Source organism: Phocoena phocoena, chromosome 5, assembly GCF_963924675.1.
Source record: "Phocoena phocoena chromosome 5, mPhoPho1.1, whole genome shotgun sequence".
In the NCBI taxonomy this organism is placed as follows: domain Eukaryota; kingdom Metazoa; phylum Chordata; class Mammalia; order Artiodactyla; family Phocoenidae; genus Phocoena; species Phocoena phocoena.
This window is the reverse complement of record NC_089223.1, coordinates 1,627,846-1,653,531: the sequence shown is the minus strand read 5'-3', so window position 1 is coordinate 1,653,531 and position 25,686 is coordinate 1,627,846. Positions and strand designations below refer to the sequence as shown.

General features: G+C 38.6%; 1 protein-coding gene across 3 annotated transcripts in view; it reads right to left on the bottom strand.

Annotated features, from left to right (window-relative positions):
- GRIA2 (glutamate ionotropic receptor AMPA type subunit 2) overlaps positions 1-25,686 on the bottom strand; it is a 170,343-nt gene that overhangs the window by 76,319 nt on the left and 68,338 nt on the right. For all 3 annotated transcript variants that reach the window (XM_065877319.1, XM_065877318.1, XM_065877316.1), the window contains exons 3-4: positions 9,990-10,229; positions 164-360 (exon numbers count right to left, since the gene is read on the bottom strand). In XM_065877319.1, the coding sequence (XP_065733391.1) occupies positions 164-360; positions 9,990-10,229 (437 nt within the window). The remainder of the gene's footprint in view (positions 1-163; positions 361-9,989; positions 10,230-25,686) is intronic.

Sequence of the window (25,686 nt, the reverse complement as noted above, 5' to 3'; positions counted from 1 at the left end):
AAGTGAAGCCAGGGGGAAGGTCACCGCTGATCCTTGCCGGGTCCTCCACGGGCCCTGGGGAAACAACCTGCTGCTCAAGCACCGCCCCGAAACGCTCCCTGCAAACGCCGAGGCTGCACGCACGCGCTCGACTGGGCGCCCTAGGAAACAGGCAGGAGCCCACCTGGTCCACGATGTCGTTGACTTTGTCCCGCTCACAGTCCAGGATGACCCGCCGCTCCTTCTTTAGCTCCAGATCCTGGAAGAGCGAGCGGTAGGTCTCATCTTTCTTGTCATTGTTGATGTTCCCCACGTTGATAGCAGTCACTTGCCACTTCTTTTCGGCAGCGGAATCCAGCACCGCCTGCAGGGTGGACAAGCCTAGGAAAGCAGAGAGACAGGGGGGCTGACGGCAAGGCTCGACTAACGGAGAAGCGTGCTGCGAAACTGACACGCATCTGGAAGGCTGCTACTTTTCTGCAACGAAGGGATGCTGACGCCTCTAAAGAGCGACAGCTACGAACCTTAGCAACACCCACTCGTTGCCACTTCGCATCAAGAGCTCTTTCCTCTACCTGGGAAAACTGTACCCCCTTCATTCGGGCTTCTCAGCTGTTTTCTTTTGGACATTACCAAAGTGTGATGTTTTAATACCTCTGGGGTTTGGGGGGTTTTGTTTGTTTGGCCACACCGTGCAGCTTGAGGGATGTTAGTTCCCCAACCAGGAACTGACCCCGTGCCCTCCGCAGTGAAAACTCCCAGTCCTAACAACTGGACCGCCAGGAAATTCCCTACCTCTGGTTTTAATGAAATCAAAGGACATCCATTCTTTCTTGTATAGAATAGAAAAAAATATTTCTTTATATATGACACACTATCATTTCACATTATTATCCTGAAGACGGTGAGTCTATTTTCAGTGAGATGAATCTAGGTGGGCTATGCGAGTCTGAAAACCAGTCATCTCTGAAGCTGCTCGATTTCCTCCTATCGTTTTCTGGTCGGCAGTTGTTGTTATTATTTTTTTTTTTTCCTCAGCCTCTGTTATATCATTTTTGTTACTGGGACTAATCCTGTAGAAATTAAATGTTCACCTATTAACCACATGGTAGCAGTTAGTTTTCTCGTACACACTGGTTACACTTACTTAACTTCCCAAATGTGAGACCACTTTACTCGTCATTAGTAACTTTGTTTAGAGCATCATACGACTTAGGTCATATCGAAAACTGTATTTTTGTTTTTAATTGGTCACACATTGCCTCATATGTAGGATTGGGAGGGAAAACAACTTGGGAACATCTTTCCTAAAGTTAACGCTGCAGTTTAGCACTTGGAAAACTAGTATATAGACTTGTCTTCCATGTCACTTCAACTCTTCACAGCCAACCCAAATTCCTCATTTCTATGAATAGCTTAATGAACAACAAAAATCAAGGCTCCAAAAAGAATTCAGAACTCATCACATCATCTTCTTTATTGCAGAAAGACAAGAATATTGGACCCTTTTTACCCATAAAATCTGGGGTTTCCCTTATGTGAACACATGACTCTAGAAGCTTAATTCATGTTCTAAACTTTATTGAAATCTATTTACGACAGCAAAAAATGCATATTCTAAATGTTGTTGAAAATTACCTGAGCCTGGAAAATATCATTAAAATTCTCATTGATTCCATATTGCCAAGCGTATATAAGATGAGCCTAGAGCAACTTGTGACCCCCTAAAGCAGGGAGCTCTCCAAAACTATCGGCCTCGTGTCAAAAGACCCAGGAGCAAATTTGATGAGAATCACTTTAAACAGAGATGACGCAGTTGGAGTAGCAATAAAAATAATAACTGCAAAAGGCTTAGATACATACATTTTCTAATCCATAGATTAGTAATGACATTTAAGAAAAGTATTTGATTGCCTTTGAATGCTAAGGAGCCAAGCTATTATTTTGAAATCTGGTAAATAAAGGTAAAGAAACAAGCATTTTCCCACCTTTCCTATAAGAATTCTACTCAGGGTAATAGTTCATTAAGGGACGGGTTTTTTGGAAGAACTCCAGCTAATAAATGATGAGCGAATATAGATTCAGAATCATAACCAATCTTGTAACACCTTGTGAATTAATGAATCAAGGCAAGAATTGTTAACTGCTGCTAACAAAACAAAAAGAGAGATGCGTAGAAGTTACGTGCCTTCAAATGGGGATACTCAACACCACCTATGAAATATTCATGCCAGGAAGTGAACATGAATCTCAGCAAGCATCTAGATCTAATTACCCTTTGATAACGAATATATGGCAAAGAGTAATATGTTAATCAAAGTCCAGACTGTGGGAAGCTCTACATTACCTTATAAAAGCCTAAAGAGATATGTTAACCAACTGGATATGTGGACCTCACTTTTATCCTGATTCAAACAAACTGTGAAAAAAGAAAAAAGATGATGCTAGGAATGAATTACTGTTAACTTGTCTATATATGATAATGATATTGTAGTTATATTTAAACCAAGAGAATTGTTCTTTCAAAATATAAACTGAAATATTTATGGCTGAAATAACAGGATGTCAGGTATTTATTCAAAATAATTGTCAAGGGGGGCTTCCCTGGTGGCGCAGTGGTTGAGAGTCCGCCTGCCAATGCAGGGGACACGGGTTCGAGCCCTGGTCTGGGAAGATCCCACATGCCGCAGAGCAACTAGGCCCGTGAGCCACAACTACTGAGCCCGCGCGTCTGGGGCCTGTGCTCCACAACAAGAGAGGCCGCGATAGTGAGAGGCCCGCACACCGCGATGAAGAGTGGCCCCCGCTTGCCACAACTAGAGAAAGCCCTCGCACAGAAACAAAGACCCAACACAGCCAAAATTAAAATAAATGTTTAAAAATAAATAAATAATAATAATTGTCAGGAGCAGGATAGAGATAAAGCAAGCTTCCTCTTACCCTTCACTAATAAAGCTGGCTTAAGTGTCCTTTCAGGTCTTCTTCAGGACACATTATTCTGTCCATGTTGTTATTTTAAATATTTCATCATGAAAATTGAAAATAATTTACTTTTATTTCAAACGGAAAAGTCGAACAATAAATTAAACTTGAAATGAATTTTGTGGGGTTTCTTTGGGCAAAACAACAAAATTAGTTTCCTCCATCCAGTCTTGTAACAAAAAATACAGGGTACTCAAGAATTACTCAAGGGATAACTTAAACAGAGACCACATGCCGTTGTAAAAAATCTATTAATGATAAAACTTCTTTTAAAAACTTCACAGATCACCTATGATTTCCGTTCACTGTAAGTAAATTAAATCCTTCCAGGATGCATTCATTCCAAGTCCTTTTCCTGTTTTTCATCATCAGTGAAGACAGAACCAAAGTTGATCACCATGATCGACTCAACAGCTATCAATGTGCTTGAAAACACTTATCAAGTTTATTCAGTTTTTTTTCCAAGTAGGAAAAAAGCTAATTTTCTAAACGTTTTTCACTGTCAAAGGTCCTACTCTGCCACATTCCAGTCATATGTGACTCTTCCTTGTCACCTCTTTAAAACAACACATCCATGGGTGGTGTTCTACACACTACATATTACCATACAGCACTTATACGTGAGCTTCCTTTCTTCTAGGTAATCAATCATTTCGTGTTGCTTTCATTTAACTATGAACTTAACCACATACTAAGTTAAAGTTTCAAGTGGTGATGCTCTTGATATTCTGTCCTATCCTTTAACATATATAACAAGAAATGTTAAATATAAATGCCAATGTGTAAATGAATCTCAAGTGATATTTCTAAACTTAACATTTATTGGCAGTTCACCTTGTCCAAAATATGGAGAGGATACATATATAAAATCAATAAAAATGCATTTAAAGAAATAGCTGATTCAAACTCATCCATTTTATGTATCAAAAAATAACTCACAGTTGGTGTGGATTCTGTTATGAAAACTCTTAGAATTAATATTTTGTAACCTATGAAACCTAAAAAAAAAATACATCCATTTATTAAGATGCTAACCTGCCCAAGTGGTACGTAATCAGACGATGAATTTAGTTTCATCAGAAGACACTGAATATTATTCAGTTATCTCCTAAGGACAGCCGGAAATAATTCACCAACCGTGGCATGATCCGTCTCACATTTTGAAGAGACTGCTGTCCCATGCTTATTAATCAATGTTCTCCGATTTGTTTTTTTTTTAGTAGTAGCAACTGACTCTCTCAAATACTTTCTCAACTTGATCTGCCCCTTTCCTACAACTAAGAGTTTTCTATTATGTCTGGTTAGTTTAAAATTAATAGATCATTTTAAAATTTAAAAAAATCACTGAAAATGCACATCACAAATAGTAGGGTGAAATCAAATTATTCTTACACAACACAAACTGATGCTCTTAGCCTCTTGGTAACAGATTCCAATTAGGAAAGTATTACCTCTTTCCCTTCCACACAAACTAGCCTAGAAGTATCTTTATAAATACACTCATCCCTTAATTCAGAATATAAACTTGTATGGACACTGGGAATTCTATGTAAGTATCGGTTTGTTCAAAAACATTAATAGCTGGTTATTCAACTCTAATATCTGTACCACTAAATCAGAACATTTAAATCCTGGTTTAATTTCTTATTATTTTATTGCTTATGACAAAGAGAACTTGAGATATACCGTTGTTCATCTACAAATAGAAAAAAAAATTGGAAAATTAACTGCTCTTTCTAAGAAATATATTTAAAATATATTCTGAAAAACCTCAAGAAGGGCTTCCCTGGTGGCGCAGCGGTTGAGAGTCCGCCTGCCGTTGCAGGGGACGCGGGTTCGCGCCCCGGTCCGGGAAGATCCCACATGCCGCGGAGCGGCTGGGCCCGTGAGCCACGGCCGCTGAGCCTGCGCGTCCGGAGCCTGTGCTCCGCAACGGGAGAGGCCGCAACAGTGAGAGGCCCGCGTACCGCAAAAGAAAAAAAAAAATCCTCAAGAATATGACAGGAGTATAAAATTAAGTTCTACACTCTACTAAATGCTCAGACTTCTGGATAAAATAAAGAATAGCTAAAGTACTGCTACTTACTTCTGTATTATGTTACTTCTTCGAGTGCCTCATTGTTGCTGGACTAGTTACAGCTGTACACCCTATTTATAAGCTGACACTCTCCCTAAAATTCTCTCCAAGAACCGTCAGTAGTTCACAGTCGCATCTTAAGTTACTGCTCCTAAGCCTGTGACAAAATTACAGAAAAACCTTCAGCCCTGAAACAGGTGAAGTCTAGATGCCTTAGTTTGCACATTAATAGGTGGGATTAAAATTGACTACTGCATACAGGTATATTTCACTCAGACCACGTCTTTCTTCTTGAAAATATTTTTTGTTCCATTTAAAATTCACAGCCCTTATTCATCTTTCAGGCACAGAAATTAATATTTTATGATCACTAAATCACAGCAGCACGCCTAGGCCAGGTTAGATTAACATATATTTCCCTCATTGGCTTTCTCAGGAACATCATAAAAGCAATGTATAATCTGGAAGCATTTTTATTCTAGGCATGATGCCTTTTTTGGAACTGGAATCAATGTGCCTTTCCTTCAGGGGACAAATAGTGTGGTTCAAAGTTAAAACCAAGTTATGAAAGCATTAGTTCTGGTTTTACCAACTGTCTACAGAAATGTATGACCTTACCTTATTAACATTGACACAATAAATAAAAACCACATTTTGATTAAGTCCTGGTTCAAATGTAGTACATGTGAATCCCAAGACAAACCTATATTGAATGCATTAACATAGGCAACCCCATGACTCTGTATCTCCAATGTGTTGAAGATCCATCTACCTACTCTCCCTGCCATCTACCTCCTCTCTCTGGAACTTTTAGGAAGGGTGTTGGGTTATCCATTGAGGAGTGCCAGGCTGCTGCCACATGACTTGGATAAAGAGAAGACACCGGCATTCCTAAAGGGTCACATGGCACCAAGTGAACAGTTTCAGCAGTCCTCTCACTGGTAAACTTGAACTGGTCAAAAGCCTATACAAAGATCAGGATGCATCCATGTCTTCCCTTGTCTACAACTGGGATGTAGTCTCCTGGACTTGCTGCTCGGCCTTTGGATGGACAGTTGGAATCGGGAAAGGTTTCACTGGCAGTCCTAGTTAAAAGCAGTGCAAAGAAGAAGCATAGAAAAACTGTGTCCTTTTCATGTAGCTTGTATCCAGTGCAGAACGTTGGACAGCCATTCTCATGCTTGGGCTATTCGAAAGAACATCAATTCATTTATTTAGAAATTAAAATTTAACAGCATGTTTACCTGATCCAGACTCTCAGAAAATTAGAGATTATTAAAAACAAATCCTTACGGTCAAGGACCTGGAAAGAGTGCCATATCAAAAACAGACAAAACTCTTTGAAATTGAGGCACATGGAGACATAACTTGAAAGATCAAATCATGGAGCCTATTTTTAAGAGCACTCATAATATAGTAAGGGCACACAGATTCATTCTCAAGTCGTGTAACACAAAAACAAGGAGGTGCTTCCTTAAAGTCTAAGAGAAGTGGGTTAAGGACCATAGGGGGGGAAAAAGTTCGTGTGATAAATGTATGAATAAACGTTTTAAAATGTGATATGACAGCAAAGCTCTAACAACTGTAATTGGTAAGAAAAAATCAGAGAGCAAACACGCCGTTTCCACGAGTCAAGTAAAACATTACATAAGGGTCTCCTGCCAGTATTTTGAGTCTTACACATTTATCTCTGAAAATAGATTCGGATGAAAAGCCAGTGTGATACTCTTCATATTAAAACATGAGTATCCATTTGAAAATATCTTGAAACTGTATCCACAATGTCAGTTCTGGCTTTAATATATAATTACTTAATGTTATCACTGTAATGTTGACCTCTCCACAGATGCACCCGAACTCAAATCAATTTGTATAATTTAATGACTGGAGATTATCGCATCATTTCAATTTCATTTAATAGTCATAAAGTGTTAATAAAATCATTAAAGACGTGTCAGGTTCTTTTCACAAGTACATAAGGCCACCCATCATCATCCGATCCATAGTGACGCTGAAGTGTGTCCCTAAAGTGAAAACACCGCCTTGCACCTAGTCAAAGAGTAGAGAGAATTCACCTCTGATCCTTCAATTTAGCAAGCAAGATCCAGGTTCTAATACCATCTCGAACTTAAAATACACAGATGCTCGACTCATTCATTTATTAATGCTATTTATCGACATCAACTCTGTGCTAGCATTATGTTAAGTGCTGTATGTACAGTTAGGTGTAGTGCGTACTGCCAGGGCATTGCCTTCCTGGGCTTAGAGCCAGATCTTAAATGAAAAGAATAAAGCTTAGTCTGTGTGATTAAAACAGCCCCTAGAATATACTGGGAGCTCACTTCTTGGGTGAAAGAATGAACATCAATATTAATTACACCTTGTGGTAAGTACTATGTAGGGAAAGAAGAGATTGCTTTGAGAGAAGATAACAATATGAAATGCACCTCCGAGGGAATGTTATATAAACTAAGACCTGAAGCAGAGATTCAAGGTGAAAGAATTTGGTGCATCTGAGAAAGTAAAAGAATATTCGTGAGATGGGTTTAGCCTAGTGAGTGAGAAAGGCAGTGGTATAAGTGGGCAGGAACCAGATACTACAACACCTTACAGTCATGTTAAGAAATTCCAGTTTTATCCTCATTATAACGAGGAGCCACTGGAGTATTTTAAGCAAAGGAGCAAGGTCGTCAGGAAAGCATTTAAAAGCATTCAAAAAATAGAGCTACCATCTGACCCTGCAATCCCACTCCTGGGCTTATACCCAGAGGAAACCATAATTTGAAAAGATACACACACTTCAATACCCATTGCAGCACTATTTACAACATGCAGGACATGGAAGCGACCTAAGTGTCCATCAACAGAAAACTGGATAAAGAGGATGTGGTACATATACACAATGGAATATTCCTCAGCCATAAAAAGGAATGAAATAATGCCATTTGCAGCAACATGGATGGACCCAGAGATTAGCATATTCAGCAAAGTAAGTCGGAAGAAGAAAGACAAATATATGCTATCACTTATATGTGGAATCTGAAAAGATGATACAAATGTACTTATTTACAAAACAGAAACAGACTCACAGACATAGAAAACAAACTTATGGTCACCAAAGGGGAAAGGTGGAGGGGAGGGATAAATTAGGAGTTGGGGATTAACATGTACACACTACTATATATAAGATAGATAAACAACAAGGACCTACTATATAGCGCGGGGAACTCTACTCAATACCTTGTAATAACCTATAATGGAAAAGAATCTGAAAAAGAATGGATATATGTATATTATAACTGAATCACTTTGCTGTACACCTGAAACTAACACAACATTGTAAGTCAACTATACCCCCATATAAAACAAAATTAAATTAAAAATAAATAAAAGCATTCAAAACTTCTGGCTCCTTTACGGAAAGTGGATTGAAGAGAAACAAGTACAGAAATGGAAGGATGAAGGATGAACACGTGGGGCTGTCCTGGCCTGGAGTCATGACAATGACACAGAAGAGTGGCTAGAAGTAAAAGACGTTTAGATGGTAGAAATCCTATGAAGAGGAGACAAGAGTTAAGGAGGACGTAGCAGAGGGCAAGAGGAAGATGATGATAAGCCCTGTATCTCATTTATCAGAAGGATGGGCAGAGGGCCATCCAGCACACCAGAATCCGTATTTACTCTCAGCTGATCTGTGTTTGAGTTTTTCACTCCCCATGTGTATAGCAAGGCTCTCCTTGTCAGAGCAGCAGGAAAGTTGTTGACAGTCTTTCTTCTCAGTGTCTAGAGTGCTGACTGGCTTTTCCACAGAGGCTTCTCATCCTCAGGACTGGAGGCTGGGACAGGGAATCAGACACCAGGCTGGAGCATGCTAGGCTGTGACTGCTGTAGCCAATGTCTCCAGACTGATCGTGGAGAGGGCTGGCAGCTGGCTCCCGGCTTGGCCGCCCTCGCAGGTAAGCAAGGTGCCCTCTCCTGGTAGAAACAGGCTTCTGGTTTTCACTTGAACATTTAAAGCAAGTTGCTTCGTGGACAGGCTGGTATCTATTAGGTACTCTGGCAATGGTGGTTGTCAATACTTTTGAGTCTGTGGGTGGATACTCTCTCGAGAAAAATCATCTACGTTCATGGGCACAAAATGTTCATCCGATGTTACGAAGTACACAGACCCACTGAAGCTGAATCACAGACCCAGGAATGGTTAGAAATATCTGAAATTCTATGACACGTAAGTCAATCAGGTCCGCTAATACCAAACTTCACAACAAATGAAGCGGGAAACACACAGGAAGGACCCTTACCCCTGAAATAAAAACTAGTAAAATGAGCCAAGACTCTACCTAATCCAAAGCGTCTCCTCGTAAATAGCTGTAGAAGAGCTGTGACAAAACACAGGTCTGCTGTCAAAAGACCTCAGTTCAGCTGAACCACGTGTGGGTAGCTGATGAAAAAATCAACTTCTCTGAGATTCAGGGATCTCATTCTAAAGCAGGGTTAATAACAACTGTCCCTGCCTGATAAAATCTTTGCATGTGGAAATATTTAATGTCTATACATTTCTGTAGACGTTCCTATTTAAAGATTTATTCAAATCTTACTTAAACCAGTTTTCAAGGCCGTCACTTCACTGACCCTGGACTGGGAAGACAGTCATCCTAGGGTCTTAGCTGCTGGTACCAGGAAGTGCTTTGTGCATTACAACTGAACATTCGGGCGTTGTGCGAACACAATCTATCTCTGTAAATGGTACATCCACAACGTTTTTGCTTGTTTGTTTTACTCTAAATATGTTACCCAGGTTTCGAATTGCATTACTCATTTACACAGCATAATTAAGCCAAGTTACCCTTGGACTTCAACACACTTACATAGCCCTATAAAGTCACACTAAGTATCAAGTGTGGGCACTGAATGTGACCCATTACAAAGGGAGAAGGATATTGTCACTTACCTCTGTCACTGTCATAGAGGTATGCAAACTTATCCCATTGGTAGTACTCAATCAAGCTGAGAAGTGCTCCTTTGAGGTCTGGTCGCATCTGAATGACAAATGGATGGGTGCCATCTGTCGGGAAGCTGGGAGTGATGAAAGATACATGGAGCGTCCCACAGAATGACGTGATGGTGTTTACAGACTTCTTGTCATAAAATCCAAAAATTGCATATACTCCTCTTGAAAACTGGGAGCAGACTAGAAGAACAGGGGAAACAGAAAGGATAAATCATTGGAATTGGCATGCAATCACATGCATTTGCTTGAAAGTAAATGCCCTTTTGCATAAAACACAAAAGAATCAACATATTGAAAAATACAGAGAGTTGATATCAATAATTCATCAAATTTTTGAGCGCTTATTTACTTAACACCCCACTTGAGGAATTCAAAGAATTATAAAGCATTAAAAAATAATTCTGGCTATGGGACTACATGAAACTTAAAAGCTTTTCCACAGTGATATAAACTGTCAACAAGTTTGAAAAGGCAGCCTACTGAGTGGGGGAGGAGATTTTCAAATCCTACATCTGATATGGGGTTAATATCCAATATGTACAAATAACTCGTACAACTCAACTTCGAAAACAAAAACAACCCAATTAAAAAATGGGCAGAGGACCTGAATAGACACTTTTCCCAAGAAGACATACAGATGGCCAAGAGATACATGAAAAGATGCTCCACATCAATAATCATCAGGGAAATGCAAATCAAAACCGCAACGCACTATCACCTCACACATTAGAATGGCTGTCATCCAAAAGACAACAAATAACACATGCCGGCAAGATATGGAGAAAGGGGAACCCTCGTGTACTGTCGGTGGAAATGGAAATTGGTGCGGCCACTACGGAAAACATTATAGAGGTTCCTCAAAAAATTAAAAATAGAACTACCGTACAATCCAGCGACTCCACTTCTGGGTATTTTTCTGAAGAATAAAGAAAACACTAATAATGTACCCCAATGTTCATAGCAGCATTACTCACAATAGCCAAGACATGGAAGCAACCTAAGTGCCCATCAACAGATGATGGGTAAAGAAGACGCAGTGTATGTACACAAGGGAATATTACTCAGGTATAAAAAGTAAAAAAGAAAAAACTCCTGGATGGACCTAAAGGATATTGTGCTAAGTGAAATCAGTCAGGCAGAGAAGGTAAGTCGTGTGTGCTTTTATTTCTATGCGGATTCTAAAAAACGGACAAACAAAAAAGAATGAACATAACAAAACAGAAACGGAGTCATAAATACAGAGGACGAACAGATGGTCACCAGAGGGAAGGGGAGGGGGTGAGTGAAACAGGTGAGGGAGCTGGAGAGGGACAAACTTCCAGTTTCAGAATAAATCAGTCACGGGAATGAAACGTACGTTGTGGGGAATACAGTCAATAATACTGTGTATGGTGACAAACAGTAACTAGACCTATCTTGGTGATCATTTTGTAATATACAGAAATAACAACTCATTACGTTGTGCCCCAGGAAATAACAGAGTGCTGTCGGTCACTTACACTTCAAAAACAATACTGATGTGTATAAAATGGATGACTAATAAGAACCTGCTGTATAAAAAAATAAATAACATAAATTTAAAAAAAAAAAACCAACAAGCAAACTCATAGAAAAAGAGATCAGATTTGTAGTTATCAGAGGTGAAGGCTGGGGGAGAAGAAACTCGATGAAGGTAGTCAAAAGGTACGAAATTCCAGTTCTACGTGATAAATAAGTACTAGGGATGTAATGTACCACATGATAAATGTAATTAACACTGCTGAATGTTATATATGAGAGTAGTTAAGAAAGTAAATCCTAAGCCTTCTCATCACAAAGAAAAATGTTTGAATTTTTCTTTTATTTTGTATCTATATGAGATGAATGTTCACGAAAGTTATTGTGATAATCATTTCATGAGGTATGTAAGTCAAATCATTTTGCTTCATGCCTTAAACTTATACAGGGCTGTATGTCAATAAAACCGGAAGAAGAAAAAGCATATATACACATTCTTATTTAACAAGCCATGTAAGTATAAACATATTTTAGGACAGCCCCATAAAAAAAAGAATACAAGTAAAAATCATTAGTTATAAAGAACAAACTGCAATGACCTGGGATTTATACATATTCATAATAACTCATTCCTTGTATGATCTGGTATTTTTTAAAGGCTTTATCGTGCTAATAATGCTTTTATGTACAAGATCGGCGCGCTCGTGAAAAGTTCTAACGCTGACCAAAACCTCTTTATGAGAAGATGGATGCAGGGCTGGCACCACACACAGAAACATGTCACCCAAAAGGGACATCTCTCACCTTGAGAAACGCAGTCAAGGAGCAATTGTATGAAGCTCAGAACTCCTACTTTTTTAATCTTTCCCACGGACTTAACTCAGCCCATGTGTTCTACTCCATGCAACACAAAGAATATTATCAAAATACTTTGGCATAGAATCATCATTCTTTAAAAAAAAAAAGACAATATTTTATTTGGAAGTCCCCATCACTCCCACAATCCCTTGTTCTCTACCAGTACTTGTATTTCAGTGAAGGACCTTCTCCCAATCCCTCCGCCACAGTCAGACCATCACTAAGTCATGGTCATTCTAATACCTAAATATACTCAAAGGTGGTCCCCTTATTTCTCTCTCCATACCAACCATCCTAGTTCACTGATAGCATATACCATGTATCTTGGGCTTGCCCTGTGGCCTAGCATGGTACGTGAACTCATATATTTCTTATGCTAACCCTCGAGGTAGGAAAGATTATTATTCCTAAATTACCGATAGGAAAATTGAAACATAGGGAGAGTAAGTGACTTACTCAAAGTCAGACAGCTAGTAAGAGATGCTGTATTCAAACCCAGACAGGCAGATTCAGAGTCCACACTCTTAACTAATGGATAATATTGTGTCCCTAACTCGGATTATTGGAATACCTACCCAACTTTCCTCCTTCATCCAATTATGCCCCTTCCATTCACTTCTCCACAATATAACCAGAATAATTTTTTGAAACACAAATTTGATCCTATCTCTCTGAGAAGTAAGGGTTACTTTGTCCAAGAATAATCCCTGCAATGCACAATACAAACCACACATGCCACAGCGCTTAAGACAACCAAGTCAGGTCAACCACATGTTTTGAGTGAATGAATAGCTGATATTTTTTAATCTCAAAGTTAATTTCCATCTAACATAGGAAAGTCAGCTCTCCAGTAACATAATCTAACAACCCAAAACATAATACCAGGCATCCTTGTAAATTTATTAAATCTCATTGAAAGGATAAGGCCAATACTATCATATTTCATTTTATTTTACTCACAAAAATAAATGGTCTATAGAAAAAGTAGATTTGTTTAATGAATAAGAGCATTGCTAAAATACATAGATTTGAATAGCTAATTGCAGACAATCGATAAATGATGGGTAATAATTTTTAATGACTATCGTGCGATATGAAATGAAAGGAAAGCCAGATTGGCCAGTTCTCTGAGTGGCCCTTATTCATCAGATGTTTCAATTTTCCTCTAAGTATTTATGTCTTCAACTCGCTTCTGCCTTCCTGACATAAGACGTTTCCTGGGATTTCTAGGTTATGTCTGTGTAATGGTCGACCGACATCTTTACTGACCATCTTCTGCAGAACAGACTAACATGGCTCAGGAAACAGCTGTACGTATTTCTTTACGTTTATCTAATACTTTAACATAAAGCAAAGATGAGATTCCCGACTTTTATTCATATTTATGTTTTTGTCCTCGTCTGAGGACAGATGTTGAGAACCACCTTTAATGTGTTTGACTCTGCTCATTCCTGACTTACATGAAAAATCCCTTTCACTGTTCAAACCCTTCTGGGCAAACTCCGCCGTGATTTCTTATTTTATGCACGGATGTATGCATCCTGACGTGCATATCTTAAATCTTAAGCTTGTTCAGAAATTGTTGACTCCATAGGACGTATAAAAATGAGAAGTTGCTCTAAAATTCTCTCTGGGTCTGTTTTATTTCATTTCCTGCAAAGTGTTGGCATGTCGTCTAAAAACTATAGGGATGTCAGGCAATATGATTTATGAATGAGACCTCCACATCCATCCTCAGTGAAATCGCCCGGTAAAGGAAGCCACTGTTTGAATACACAGTCTGAATAAGAAGCCATATCTTTCGTTTCCCATTTGTTCTAGACTCTGGAGTGAGTTGTCAAGGGGCATCCTGGCTGTCGTGACCATCTGGAAACACCTGGCATTGGCCCAAGCATGGGCACGAGATGCACAAGACTTCATCAGAAATGACAATTCACCTAACTCAGAAGGCACCTTTTTGCATGCAGTTCAGCTAATTCTCCAATGACCATAATTGTGGAACCATGGCCATCCCCTCCTGACTATCCCAGCCACCTCTCAGCCTTTTCCCCTTGCCCTTTATCTCATCAGGGCACATATTCAATTGTCCACTTGCCTACAGTTTCTATTTTCCTAGATATCCGTCTCTGTGTCGCTTTACCACACACACAATGAACAGCCATTTGGTCGGCATTGCTCACCTCCCCTGACCTCATGTCTGTCATTCTCCCTGTCCCCCCAAATGATAAGGATATCACTGCGTTTACACCCAGGACTCAGTCAGAATGCTGACCTGAGCTAAGGTGTTTTGCTTACCCAGTTTGCAGTGACCATCTCAGGATGAAAATCTGAGCGTTGTATTCCTAACACTCCATCCCCCAAGTATCAGCGGGTTCGCGTGCTAATACTGACCTTCTCCCCAATACAGCACAGATACAAGACCCTACTGACCTGAGACACAAGAACATTAGTTCTCTACTTTGAAAGGACTCCTCCTTTAATTAGAAATGAAATTACTCTTTTTCATCTCTACCTTATTCTCCAGCAATACTCCAAAATTCAAAGTCATTTCCCTAACTTATATCCATCCTCAAAGAAGGAAGATTTACTTCCACTAACACTATCAATATTCAAATGATGTGTCATAGCTCTGGAAACAGTTTCAAAAGACAACTTTCTAAAATGAGTTAGATAATATCCCACCCCATATATCGTCACCTTGTTCTGTGTCACCTCTGGGGGCAGAGAGAAGGAGGAGAAAGCTCTCAGTTTCACCTCTAGATTCATGGCCCTATGAAACACTATTAGAAATTTCTGAATGATGATGCTAATTAGTATTAGATTTGCATGCATGTCTTAAAACTCTAAGCTAAATGTAAGGCTGTTCTCACTGAGTACGACTTTAATTAACTATTTAATATCAACTTTGAGAAACTCAGCAAAGTCAGGCCCCTTTAAAAGATACTTTAGGGCAAACAGCAGAAATGACCATCTCCTGGGTGTAGACAACTGGTTGATTACTCCACGTTTTATTACAAGCCCAGGTGATAAAAGCCAATAACAACGCTGATGTGGTGCATCCAAGTCACATCTTTTTCTCTTGGGTCAGTCTGCTTATTGGTGCTGCTAAGGTAGCATACTCCATACAGTCTGGAGAACCTTGCATGGTTATTTAGTAGAAAGAGAGAAGAACAGAGCCTGATGTATTTTTGTTTAACATTTTTTTATGTTTAGAAGTTGCCATTCACTGCTGTGAAACCCACAGTCTGCTTCATAAGCAGGAATGGCGCTTTGCAGTTTGTGCAAAGTCTTGTGAAAGCTTCATCACCAAGCAAACCTGAGCTCAAAATTTGGAGACCAAAGAAAATCTCTCTCGTCTTTCATCACACAACTTCTGGCATTATCTCCTTGTAAACAGTGACCCCAATTTTACTACTGAAATCTCCCTTAAGATCCCCTAGTCACTAAACCTAATAATTTTTTCTCAGATCTAGCTTTCTTGGCATCTTTGAATTTATTAATCAAAAACTTGATTCTGTGTTTCCATACAATATTTAAAATTATTTGTTCTCATTCTATGAAAAACGCCATGGGTATTTTGACAGATATTGCACTGAACCTACAGATTGCCTTGGGTAGTATGCTCATTTTAACAATATTAATTCTTCCAGTCCAAGAACACGATGTATCTTTCCATCTGTTTGTGTTGACTTCAATTTCTTTCATCAGTGTCATATAGTTTTTTGTGTACAGGTCTTTTACCTCCCTGGGTAGGTTTATTCTTAGGTATTTTATTCTTTTTGATGTGCTGGGTCTCAACATCACTAATCGTCAGGGAAATGCAGATCAAAACCACCATGAGATATCACCTCACACCTGTCAGAATGGCTCTCATTAAAAAGAATGCAAATAACAGGTATTGTTGAGGACGTGGAGAAAAGGGGACCCTCATACACTGTGGGTAAGAGTGTAAATTGGTGCAGCTGCTGTGGAAAACAACACGGAAGCTTCTCAAAAAAACTAAAAATAGAACTACCATATGATCCAGCAATTGCACTCCTATGTATATATTCAAAAAAAAAAAACCAAACAAACAAAAACACTCATTCAAAAAGATACGTGCACCTTGTTCATAGCAGCATTATTCACAATTGCCAATATATGGAAGCAACTTAAGCGTCCATCAACAGATGAACGGATAAAGAAGCTGTGGTACATATATACAACGGAACATTACTCAGCCATAAAAAAATGAAATGTTGCCATTTGAAGCAACATAAATGGAATTGGAGGGCATTATGCTAAGTGAAATAAGTCAGACAGAGAAAGATAAATACTGTATAATATCACTTATAGTGGAATCTAAAAATACAACAAACTAGTGAATGTAACAAAAAAGAAAACGGCTCACAGATATAGAGAACAAACTAGTGTTTACCAGTGAGGAGAGGGAAGGGTGGAGGAGCAATACAGGGGCAGGGGATTAAGAGGTACAAACTATTAGGTATAAAATAAACTACAGAGGATATTTTGTACAACATGGGAACTATAGCAAATATTTCATAATAACGACAAGTGGAGTATAACCTTAAAAAATTGTCAACGACTGTATTGTACTCCTGTAACTTATATAATACGTCCATCAACTGTACTTCAATTAAAAGAAAACTATCTGGCCAAAAAGAATAAAAAACAACTTGCTTCTAGAAATGCTCTCTCTTTCCACTGCTACTAGCAGTGCTCTCGTCCAATTCCTTCTCCACATGGCTACCAAGTAAAATGATATCACCTTGGTGCCCTTGCTCTCTCTATAATTACCTTCCACTCTTTTTCCCCCTATATCCCAAATTAAATCTATCCTTAGAGGTCTCATCCCTTTAAACAAGGTTAAGTTCAACTTTTTATGCATGCTTCCCAAACCTTCATATCACCTCTGTTGTCTCCCTTTATCTATTTATTTACTGAGCAACGTATACTGTAAACATTCAGCATGACTAGCACGGGGTTAACTTTAGAAAATGCCACAGGATAGATATAGTACATTCTCTTTTTTAAAGTATAGTTGATTTACAATATTAGATTGCTTTCAGGTGTATAACATAGCGGTTCAACATGTTTATAGATTGTACTCCATGTAAAGTTATAAAACAATTGCTATATTTCCTTGTGCAGTACAATATATCCTTATTGCTTGTTTACTTTATACATAGTAGTTTGTGTCTCTTAATCCCACACACCCATCTTGGCTTCCACCCTTCCCTCTCCCCACTGGTAATCACTAGTTTGTTCTCTAAAACTGTGAGTCTGTTTCCATCTTATAATATGCATTCATTTGTTTTATCTTTTGGATTCCAAATATAAGTGATAACATACAGTATTTACCTTTCTCTGGCTGACTCATTTCACTAAACATAGTACCCTCTAGGTCCATCCATGTTGCTGCAACTGGCAAGATTCCATCTTTTTTACAGCTGAGTAGTATTCCATTGTGCGTGTATATCTATATCTCTCTCTATTCCGATATATAGATATATATACACCACTTCGTATTTATCCATTTGTCTGTTGATGGACACTTAGGATGCTTCCATATACTGGCTATTGTAAATAATGCTGCTATGAACATTGGGGTTCATCTATCTTTTCAAATTAGTGTTTTCGTTTTCTTTGGATATATACCCAGGAGTGGATCATATGGTAGCTCTATTTTTAGTATTTTGAGGAACCTCCATACTGTTCTCCATAGTGGCTGCAGCAATTTACATTCCCACCAACAGTGCAAGAGGGTTCTCTTTTCTCCACATCTTCACCAACATTTGTTATTTGTAGACTTTTCAAAGACAGACATCCTGGCAGGTGTGAGGTGATATCTTATTGTGGTTTGACTTGCATTTCCCCATTGATTAGTGATGTTAAACATCATTTCATGTGTCTATTGGCCATCTGTATGTCTTCTTCTGTATGTCTTCTGCCCATTTTTTAATCAGGTTGTTTGTTTTTTTGAGTTGTATGAGTTGTTTATATATTTTGGATATTAACCCCTATTCAGTCATATCATTTGCAAATATTTTCTCCCATTCTGTGTGTTGTCTTTTCATTTTGTTGATGGTTTATTTTGATGTGCAAAAGCATTTAAGTTTAATTAGGTCCCATTTGTTTATCTTTCCTATTGTTTCCTTTGCCTTGGAAGACAGATCCAAAAAATTATTGCTACTATTTGCATTAAAGATGTTCTGCCTATGTTTTTCTTCAAGGAGTTTTATGGTTTCAGGTATTACAGTTTAACCTTTAATCCATTTGGGGTTTATTTTTGTATATGGCGTAACTTTTCTAATTTAATTCTTTTACATGTAGCTGTCCAGTTTTCCCAGCACCACTTATTGAAGAGACTGTCTATTCTCCATTGTATATTTCTGCCTTCTTTGTCATAGGTTAATTGACCATAGGTATGTGGGTTTATTGCTGGGCTCTCAACTCTGTTCCACTGATATACGGATCTGTTTTTGTGCAAGTACCATGCTGTTTTGGTTACTGTAGCTTTGTAGTATAGTCTGACATCAGGAAGCGTGATACCTCGAGCTTTGTTCTTTTTTTCTCAAGATCGCTTTGGCACTAGGGGTCTTCCAGATAAATTTTAGGACAATTTGCTCTAGTTCTCTAAAATATGACATGGGTATTTTGCTTGGGATTGCATTAAGTCTGTAGATTGCTTTGGGTAGCATGGACATTTTAACAATATTAATTCTTGTAATCCAAGAGCAAGAAATATCTTTCCATTTCTTTGTATCATCTTCAATTTCCTTCATCAATGTTTTATAGTTTTCAGAGTATAGATCTTTCACCTCCTTGGTTAAGTTTATTCCTAAGTTTTTGAGGTTTTTTTTGATGTGATTTCAGTGGGATTGTATTCATGCTTTCTCTTTCTGATAGTTCATTGCCAGTGTATAGATAAGCAACATATGTCTGCATATTAATCTTGTATCCTGCAGTTTTAATGAATTCATTTATTAGTTCTCATAGTGTTGGGGTGGAGACTTTAGGGTATTCTACATATAGTATTATATCATTTGCAAACAGAGACAGTTTTACTTCTTCCCTTCCCAATTGGATGCCTTTTATTTCTTTTTTTATCTGATTGCTGTGGCTAGGACTTCCAATACTATGTTAAGTAGAAGTAGTGAGAATGGGCATCTTTGTCTTGTTCCTGATTTTAGAGGAAAAGCTCTCAGTATTTCGCTGCTGAGTATGATGCTAGCTGTGCGTCTGTCATAAATGGCCTTTATTATGTTAAGATATGTTCTCTCTAACCCATTTGGATGAAAGTTTTTATCATGAATAGACGTTGAATTTTGTCAAATGCTTTTCCTGTGTCTGTTGAAATGAACATGTGATTTTTATCCTTTGTTTTGTTAAGGCGGTGTATCACATTGATTGATTTCTGGATATTAAACCATTCTTACATCCCTGGAATAAATTCCACATGATCATAGTGTATGGTCTTTTTTTATATATTGTTTAAGTGTGGTTTGCTAATATTTTGTTCAGGATTTTTACATCTATATTCATTAGAGACGTTGGCCTGTAATTTTTTTTTGTAGTGTTTTTGTCTGGTTTTAGTATCAGGGTAAATTAATGGTGACCTCATAGAATGAATTTGGGAGTGCTCCATCCTCTTGAATTTTTTGTAGTAGTTTGAAATAGATAGGTATTAGCTTTTCTTTATATATTTGGTAGAATTCCCACTGTGAAGCCATTTAGTCCTGGACTTTTGTTGGCCTGGAGTATTTTTTTAACTACAAATTCAATTTCACTACTAGTGATCAGTCTGTGTAGGTTACCTATTTCTTCCTGATTCAGTCTTGGAAGATTGCATGTTTCTAGAAATTTGCCCATTTCTTCTATGTTGTCCAATTTGTTGGCATATAACTGTACAGAGTATTCTCATGATTTTTTGTATCTCTGTGATATTAGCTGTTATTTCTCCTCTTTCATTTCTTATTTTGTTTACTTTGGTGCTCTTTTTCTCTTCATGACCCGGGCTAAAGGCTTATTAATTTTGTATATCTGAAAAAGAAAACAAAAACAAACAAACAAAAACTCTTTGATTCATTTCTAGTGTTTGTTTTTTTTTTTTGTCTCTATTTCATTTATTTCCTGTCTGATCTTTATTATTTCCTCCCTTATTCTGACTTTGGGCATTTATTGCTCTTCTTTTTGTAATTCCTTTAGATGGTAGATTAGGTTGTTTATTTGAGATTTTTCTTGTTTCTTTAATTAGGCTTACATCACTATAAACTTCCCTCTTAGAAATGCTTTCACTGCATACCCTAGATTTTGTGATGTGTTTACATTTTCATTTGCCTCAAGGTATTTTCTGATCTCCTTTGATTTCTCCATTGATTTTTTTTTTTTTGGTGGTACGCGGGCCTCTCACTGTTGTGGCCTCTCCCATTGCAGAGCACAGGCTCCGGACATGCAGGCTCAGCAGCCATGGCTCAAGGGCCCAGCCGCTCTGTGGCACGTGGGATCCTCCTGGACCGGGGCACGAACCTGTGTCCCCTGCATCGGCAGGCGGACTCCCAACCACTGTGCCACCAGGGAAGCCCAGTAGGTATATTTCTGATGTGTCTGTGGGAGGAGTTGAGCTCCACGTCCTCCCACCCCTTCTGCCATCTTGATCTCAACCTCATATAGTACAGCCTTAGCTGGAGTTGACAGCTTAACTTCAACCCCTCACCCTCCCGTGCCACCCACTGGAGAACTTCTAACTCTATATCATTCCAACTAATTCCATACAAAAAGGAAATAAAACCCTGAAAACATTATCCTACAAACCATGTCTTTGTACTGATTTTTTTTTTCCTTTCTGCTCATGGCACCATAACACTTGCCATCACTGATTTTTGATATTTCAGAATAATTAATTCATTACTGCCTTTGTCCTGATCATGGAGTCTATAGCCATCTCTGTTTTGTGCTATGACACTCATTCCACATTAATCACGTGTTTTTAAGAACCTCCAAGGTTACTGTTCTGGGTATGGGGAGACAGCTTTTAAGCGTGCCAGGTAAGGTCTCTACTTATATGCAGCTTGTGTGGTACACTTCTTAAGTGTCTCTTGCACCCGTGCCTTCATTTTCTTTCTCTTGGTTTCTTCCCCACTTCCTCTATCACCTTCCTGCAATTCATGCTCTTGTTGTATGAGTCTTCCTGAAACACCACATAAAAGGCATTCTTCCAGGATCATCTTCAAACTGTTTTCCTTCTTTTTTTTACATTCTATCTCTTAATGGTCTCATCTTAAAGGCCAAATTCCATTTTCCTGTGCAAATGTTTCCCAAACCTGAACCACTACAATTGTCTCCCTTTATCTATTTATTTACTGAGAAAAGATATACTGTAAATGTATTGTATATTATTATGTAGCAAGTATACTACATATACTGTGTGTGTATATAGTACAAATACATACTGTAAATATACTGCATATGATTAATTTTTTTTAATGCATTTACTTATCTATTTTTGGCTGCTTTGGGTCTTCCTTGCTGAGCGTGGGCTTTCTCTAGTTGCGGTGAGCGGGGGCTACTCTTTGTTGCAGTGTGTGGGCTCTAGGCACGCGGGCTCAGTAGTTGTGGCTCATGGGCTCTAGAGCGCAGGCTCAGTAGTTGTAGTGCACAGGCTTCGTTGCTCCACGGCATGTGGGATTTTCCCGGACCAGGGCTCAAACCTGTGTCCCCTGCATTGGCAGGTGGATTCTCAACTACTGCAAGGAAGCCCCTATGATTAATTTTTAAATCATGTATTTTAATGATCATTTCATATTTATTTCTTTGCTAATATGATTTTTAATTATAATGATTAATTCTTTTAAGACCTCAAGTGTGAGTTTTCTAGAACAAAAAAAGAAACAGGGGAAAGAAATGCATAAAATATCACAGTTTTACATTGTTTAAAATCCTATAACTTTGATCTCAAATGTTAAATATCATAGAAAAGTTATTATTCTGTATCCAAGGATCTTGGGCTTTGACCTTAGATGGAGCAGTTGTAGTAGTGAAAACTGACAATAACCAGGGGTTGGATCCTGCTTTGCTGTTATCCAGTTTGACTCACTTGGGCAAGTTACATATTTCACTCTGTCTCAGCTCAGCCAACTGTAAAGGAAGATAATAATGTTACCCACCTATTTAATTTGGGATGGGGCTGCATGAAAGAAAAAATAAGCTCCAACAGTGCCCTTGAACTCTGGGCTAACTGAAAGCAGAGAACGAAGTGTTATTTATCTCTAACTGCATAGCCTGTCCCATATTTGGCACAGATGAGGTACTTGGCAAATGTCATGTAATAAAACAGCAATTCTTCCAAGAAAAGTATCCTTCTTACCATCAACCAAATATGATTTTCCCTGAATCGTATCACCATCAGCACTCTGCCCTTACCTCCGTTATGGCGCGAAACACAGTATATTTGAGTGTGTGTATGTGGCGGGGGGCAGGGTCGGTGATCTGTGAGCTTCTTGAGAGTAGTGGTCAGTGTGAGAACAGGGTAAGAACACCCGACACAGAAGCCCAGCTCCATCCTTCTCTAGTCACCCAGTGGAAGAGACACTGAGCCTGTGCCCGAGGTCCCTCATCTAGTGAATGAGGATGTTGATTCCTATCCTGCCTTCCTTGCAGGGATTCTTGAAAGTTTAAATTCGATAATACAGAGAGAAGTGCTGGGCAAAATATAAATCATTAAATAAATAGGTTAATGACAACAAATCCAACCATAATGATTTGTGTATCCTCTGCAATACCCAATTCAGGAATTCTCACAATTATGTTATCAGATATTTGTTGAATGAATATATGATCTCAACTAACTGTATAACAAAGATATAAAACAGTTTTTATAATGAAATTTCATTTCTGGGGTATTTCTGAAACACTGGGGTATTTATGAAATCATAACAATATTTTCTTCCTCAACCATCAGACTGCAAGAAATTTAGCCTATCATTTCCTATAACAGGAAAAAAAAAACCCCACAAGTATGAGTGTGAGAAGACAATCTTTGGAATCTTTGTGAAATTTAATTATTTTAAACTTTCAAAATACATTTTATATGTGAAGAAGTTCTACCAAGTGAGGTGATGTTACCAGCCTGAAAAAATACGTAGTGCAGGATACAACTAAAAATGTAGACGAAAGAAGTGAACTTCTTTGTCTTGGACAGACATCCAGTAACATATTTTGCACTTGAAAATATCCTCAGGGATTCTCACAATCTCGAATTTCTTACTTATATAATGCAATGGAATTGTTCAAGCCTGAAAACTTATCGTAAGCAACATTTAATCCTTAAAAAAATGCAACTGTTGGAACATATGGGATTTGGAACATTTGGTTTCCATATAAAAATTTGGGAGGATGTGAAAAACAGAACTGTCATTCTCTCATTCTTGGAAAATGTAAGTAAATCAATACCCCGTTCTCATAATGAAATGGAGTAAAACTATATACTCTCTATTAGAGGCTATTATTTAAAAGTTTACATATCTACTGAGGTACCTTCTTTTCCCAACAAGTGACAGACGGATTCCACTCTCAGCATCTCTCCTAAAACGCTCCTCTCCTTAAAAGCCGACCCTCTGCTCGTCCACTCCTGTCTCCCAGAGGCCAGCACAGTTCCTGGCAAAGACGCGCAGTTTGCAGGGAGTGCCTGAAACACTCACTGATTCAAAGGCAATGCGAAGAATAATAAACACGCACCACGACATCTTCGATAAATCGCCTTGCTGACGACGCCCCCTAGAGCCCTGCCACAAATCGTTACTATGAGAGATCACTTCTCCTTTGCATGCATTTTTTATCCCGTTTTTCCTACAGATACCAAATGGGATGCAGCAGCCTCACTCAGTAACAGAGAACTAGGAAGTTGTGATAACACATTTTTCTTCCCCTCTAACAAACATTTACCTTTCCTGACCTGCGTGCCATGTTTGCTGAATGGGGTGAAATGTCCCAAGTTTACTGCTGTAGCCCACATTATATGCCGCTTGAAAGAAAGCTATAAGATTTATTCTGGCTTCATCCATCGTCTTGAGAAAGCGGACAACAGGAGAACTGGCAGCTATAGGCAATAACTCGCAAGTGGATTTTAACGATGGGCTCTGGACGCGTAAATGGAAGAGAATCACCTCTGCTTAGGTAACACGCTGTTTCACAAAAGGTAGTACCATTCTTCAACCCCTGGACGTGTATATCCTCCTCATAAATACACATAGTTCTATCCTCTGAAAGTCCTTGCCTGACTTAAGCTCTGGGTAAGTTATGGGCACTGCATGCCCTGATCCGACTTGAGTGTGGTGGGTAAAGGGTGCCAGCCGCAATGTCTGGAGGCCTGGCTTCCAAATCCAGTGATGACACCAGCCAGCTCTGTGCTTCTGGAAGACTGCAGCTTTCAAACGTCTCGGTGCCCTCAGAGGTCTTCTGGAGCTCAAACTTGGGCCCGTGTGGCCAAACTTCAAAGAGGGAAATTATACAACATGTCAGGTGATGTGCGTTTATTACTCATTACATCCTTACTCGTGGAAAATGAGTGTGGGAGATGCAATACATTTTCTCAGAGGAATTCTACCATTTTCTGCATGTTTCATTAGTCGTTTTCCTTTTTCTCTTCCTTCTTTTTAAAGTTTTCTCCTTTCCACTTGTCAGCTTTCCTCTTCTTTTTACTTTTTTTAACTTTTCTACTTCATGTTTATCTGTACGTTTAGCGTACCAGGGACATCCTCAGCTCCACAGCCACTCTTGATCGTGATGGTTGAAAAAATTCTACTACCTGATTGCAATTTAAAATGTACAAAATCGAAGGACCTTATTTTTACCAGATACAGACTTGATGATATTTCAGCGCAAATAAACACGTTGACTTTTGTGATCAAAACCTATGTTTAAAAATATGATTGAAAAATATTGAATATAAACACTTCTTAAAAATTGAAAATTTTTTAAATTGAAAAATGAGAAGATTTCTACTTAATTTTTTTGAGTCGCGTGACAAAAAATGCCTGCGCTTTATCGTCTTATTTGTCTGCATGCTCTCACCTTGGATCTGATACCCCTCTTGGCTGTGAATGGCTCAGAGTTTCTGAGGCTTTCATGAACATTCTCGCTCAGCTTATTTGTTGGTAAGCAACAGGATTTCTACCTATAATGCCTCAGCACTTATGCATTAACCCATGTACGTTTATAGTAAGTCCCCTACGTACGACCGAGTTCCGTTCTGAGAGCACGTTCATAAGTCCAATTTGTTCGT